The 4,161-nt window shown below is 43.4% G+C and overlaps 1 protein-coding gene across 1 annotated transcript in view; it reads left to right on the top strand.

The window, feature by feature from the left end:
- The first annotated feature begins 3,487 nt into the window (after window positions 1–3,487).
- BTBD17 (BTB domain containing 17) overlaps window positions 3,488–4,161 on the top strand; it is a 23,599-nt gene continuing 22,925 nt past the window's right edge. The window contains exon 1 of the mRNA XM_042452183.1: window positions 3,488–3,629. Within this exon, the coding sequence (XP_042308117.1) occupies window positions 3,536–3,629 (94 nt within the window). The 5' untranslated portion in view covers window positions 3,488–3,535. The remainder of the gene's footprint in view (window positions 3,630–4,161) is intronic.

A 4,161-nucleotide genomic window follows, 5' to 3' on the forward strand; every position in this document is an offset into this window, starting at 1 on the left:
CTTGCAGTTCTAGTGTTTTGTCATCTCTGTGAAGAGGATGCTAACGTGTCTTCTTCACTGCAGGCTTCACAGTCCATACTGCAATTCCTGGCCACTGCCATATGATGGTTAAAGAAAGAAAGGAAACATCTATTCCAATGGGATTGATAGTGGCCAACATCCACAGCTGAGGCATAGCCTAGGTTTGGGTCAAATGTGATGAGAGTGCACTTACAGTATACTTTTCTGACAAGGATATGAGCTCTTGGCTGTGATAACAAACATTTGTAGTCTAAACCCTTTGATAATAACTATGGTCCAAAACACACTGCAGAAATAATCCTGTTTGAGACTGTAGTTTTGTGAGAAATGTAGCCTTCTCTGTCAGAGAGCTCTAGTGTCACAAATTACAGTTCCCAGGATTTCCTAGCACTGAGCCAGGGCAATTAAAAGGTTTCAAACTGGGTTATTTCTGCAGTGTATTTTGGACCTATGTCTTATGTCATTACAGGGATAATACATTGGCACTGAAATGCTGTGCTTTCTGTCTTAGGACTTTATCACATGGGAAAATGGGAGGGTTTAAACAGTGATTATCCCATGGAAATCACACAATTACAATTAACTTTTTCACATACATCGCGATTAACGTGCCATTATCCTGGGAATAAACAGGCAATAAACAGCAACCAAACATTCACAGGACTTCCTCGTGAATGATTTGTTGCTGTTTATTCCTGTTTATTCCCAGGATAATGGCACTTTAATCATGACGTCATGTGAAAATGTTAATTGCAATTGCACAATTTTCATGGGATAATTGCTGTTTAAATCCCCAATTTTCCCCATGTGATAAATTCCTTAGTGTTATGTATTGTGCTACTGCTGGCCTGGGGTGGTGACCTCTGCTTTCTCTGCTAGATGGCTGGATTATTAATAATAATAATTATAATTATTATTAATAATAATAATAATTATTATTATTATTATTATTATTATCTAGACATCTCACATGAAAAATCTTCCTGTTTAAGGTTTTGGCACCATTTTTTTTTCAGTCCTTCCTCATACCTCCTTGTAGTGAGTTGAGCATCTGTCACATCATGGCAGATGGGCATTGGAGTCCTTGTTAGTTAGCATCATAACCTGTGCTGTAGAAAGAGTAAATTAGTGATCTTGGTGCAAAACACACTGCAGAAATTTGAGGTCACTTTAACTGCCCTGGCTCAGTGCTAGGGAATCCTGGGAATTGTAGTTTGTGGCACCAGTGCTCTCTGACAGAGAAGGCTGAATGTCTTGCAAAATCACAGTTCCCAAAATTCCCTAGTATTGAGCCAGGGCCATCAAAGTGGTCTCAGACTGCATTATTTCTGCAGTTGTTTTGGACTGTTGATACTTTCACATTCATCTGAGTCTGGGAAAATATCTAAAGGCTAGGAATGGATTGAGGGAGTGAATTTTCTCCTGTTGGTAACCTGCTTGGACAGTTCTCCTAGGAATGTGGAGAAATGCATCAGGCCTGCACATTTGGATTTTCTTTGTTTGCTTCTACACTATATACCCTTGAGAAATTCAATTTCCATCAGCCTCACTCTGGAGGGGCTGCACCCTAATCCAAGGAGATCAATTTACCTGGCAATAAGGAATTTGATTTCCATCTGTGTATAGTCAGGATAGAAATTGTTGTTTAGGGGCCTAGTTTACTGGTTATGTGGGGATGCTGGACCCCAGCAGTGAAAGGATTAAAATGCATCTGAGGAAGTAGACTGAAGTCTGTGAAAGTTCATGCTGCCAAATTCTTTCTTTCAGTTAGTCTCAAAGGTGCTACAAGATCGCTCTACTTAATACTCCTTTGCTGTAGACCATCTGCTGCATCATTTTTCAGTTTATTTTATAGCAGTAATATGTGCCAATGTTTGGCACCAAACGAACTCTTGTGGAAGCCTGGGATTACATCTGGTTCTGGCATGGAAAACCTCCCCACCTGGATACCAGGCCTGGTGGATTGTGGGCCATCAGACAAAGGATTTATGCACACTACACACTTTTAGCACTTTGATACTATTTTATCTACTATGGCCCCACCATATAGAATTCTGGTTGCTGGTGAGACTCAGGATTCTTTGCTACTGAGCTCCGGCCCTATAGTTCAGAGGAGGCGCTTTGGAGCTTGACAGCAGAAAATTCTAATCATCTCACTGGGTTACAAATTCCAGAGTTCTATAGGAGATTGCCATGGCAAAGTCATACGAAACTACTATATATGTGCAGTATGGATATACCCAAAATAGGTCAGTATGGATATAGCTGAACCTGCAAGCAGAAGGCCTTCCCAGTCAGATCTTGGAAAAGTTATGGCCTTTTGGACTACAGCTCTCAAACCCTCCTCCTCATGGCCATGTTGGCTAGGGGATTCTGGAAGTCGTAGTCAAACTCCTAACTTTTAGGAGCTTTGCTCACAACACATCTAATCCTCTAGCCTCCATGCAGGCTAGATGCCTCCATTTGAGTCCTCTTGCTGTGCCTCACAACTAGGTTTTCCTTGGTTGCTGCTTGGAGGGAGTAGCAGCTTCAGTTGCAGTAAAAGCTTCTATCCATTACGCACAATTGCCTATTCCTAGAGACATGCTGTTCCTTGTCAGAAGTTCAGAAGAGGCAGTGAGGAACTGCAGCTCCCATCACTGGGGCTTCCAAATATCCATGGTGTCATACCAAAAATATGCGACTCTTTCCACTGAGAAGCTTAAAGACCCAAAGTGTACCCTTTCTTCAGATCAAATGTCAAAGCACAGAATGTCCCATGCTTGAGCCAAACAGGCAAATTAAGACACCTCCAGCCATTTTGTCAACCTGCCCTCATCGCAGCCTAAGAAGGCCTACTGTTTGTGAAGTCGAAGGCTTTCATGGCTGGCATCCATAGTTTTTTGTGGGTTTTTCAGGCTATGTGGCCATGTACTAGAGTTCTAGAAGATCTTCTCTAAGGATGCCAGCCACAGATGCTGGCGAAAAGTCAGGAACAAACTTTTCTAGAACTCTAGTACATGGCAACATAACACGAAAAATCCCACAAAAAACTATAGGCCTACCTTTTGCTCTCATGCTGTAAAGGAATATGATGCAGCATTCAAAATGAAGGTACACTATGTTGCCAATCACCCTGGTCGGAGGTGTAGCTAATAGCTTACCCAAAATGTGTTGTCTGCACTCTGTATGAACTGCAATTTTATTTTATTTTTGCAGATACTTTGAAGTTAAGAAACTCCAAGGGCAAACATACAGGGATGGGTGTTCCTCCTCTGTACAGCCTCCTGCTTGCGGAGGGCTCAAGGTAGCCTTGTTGCCCCAAAGGAGGCTCTGCTTGCGGCCCAGGGACTCCCAAGGCATCAATTCACCATCTTAAGTGGTTTCCTTGGTAACAGCTGTTACTAGTTTTCCACCAATCAATGGCAAGCGGGGCTGGGAGAGTCAGTGTCCTACATAAAGAGTCAGACACATTAGCAGGCTCAGTTGAGGGCTTATTCCCTCTGCTGCACACTCGGTACCCAAAGGAGAAGCCATGGTGAAAGGGACAGGGGTCCGGCCAGCCACCCCCAGGCGATGGACCTGTTCCTTTGCAGCTCTCTCACTGCTGTGCCTGGCTGTCCAAGCAGGTAAGGGGAAGAAGGGCTGCTGGGAAGGAGCCTGTCAAGGTGAGTGGGCAGGGCAGGGCAGGGCAGGGGAGTCCTGAGGAGCTCAGGTGTGGCATGGGGCAGGGTGGCTCAGTGCCACAGATGTCACTAGAGAGGGGAACCTCCACATTGCAGGACTTTAGAAGTGTAAAGAATCTTTTGGAACACACTTTGGAGAAGTGTAATAGTCAAGGGCAATGGGATTTTGAATGAACCACCAAGAAGAGAAAAGTAAGGAATCTATTGATTCAGTCTTCTAACAGCTCCAGCAGTCATGTATTTGGGTCCGTGACTTTAGCATCCCAGTAGGGATTGGGGCTGTGATTTGTTCCTGAGCAAATTGTCCTCCACGGCAGATCCCCCCAGAGAAGGGAATGATTTCCCCAAGGTTACACAAAGAACCTACCTGAGGAACAGAAGCTGGGTTGCCTGTGCTGGCCAAATGGCTGTAATAAAGTTGTTGTTATTATTATTATTATTATTATTATTATTATTATTATTATTATTATTATTA

Source organism: Sceloporus undulatus, chromosome 2 (assembly GCF_019175285.1).
Source record: "Sceloporus undulatus isolate JIND9_A2432 ecotype Alabama chromosome 2, SceUnd_v1.1, whole genome shotgun sequence".
In the NCBI taxonomy this organism is placed as follows: Eukaryota; Metazoa; Chordata; class Lepidosauria; order Squamata; family Phrynosomatidae; genus Sceloporus; species Sceloporus undulatus.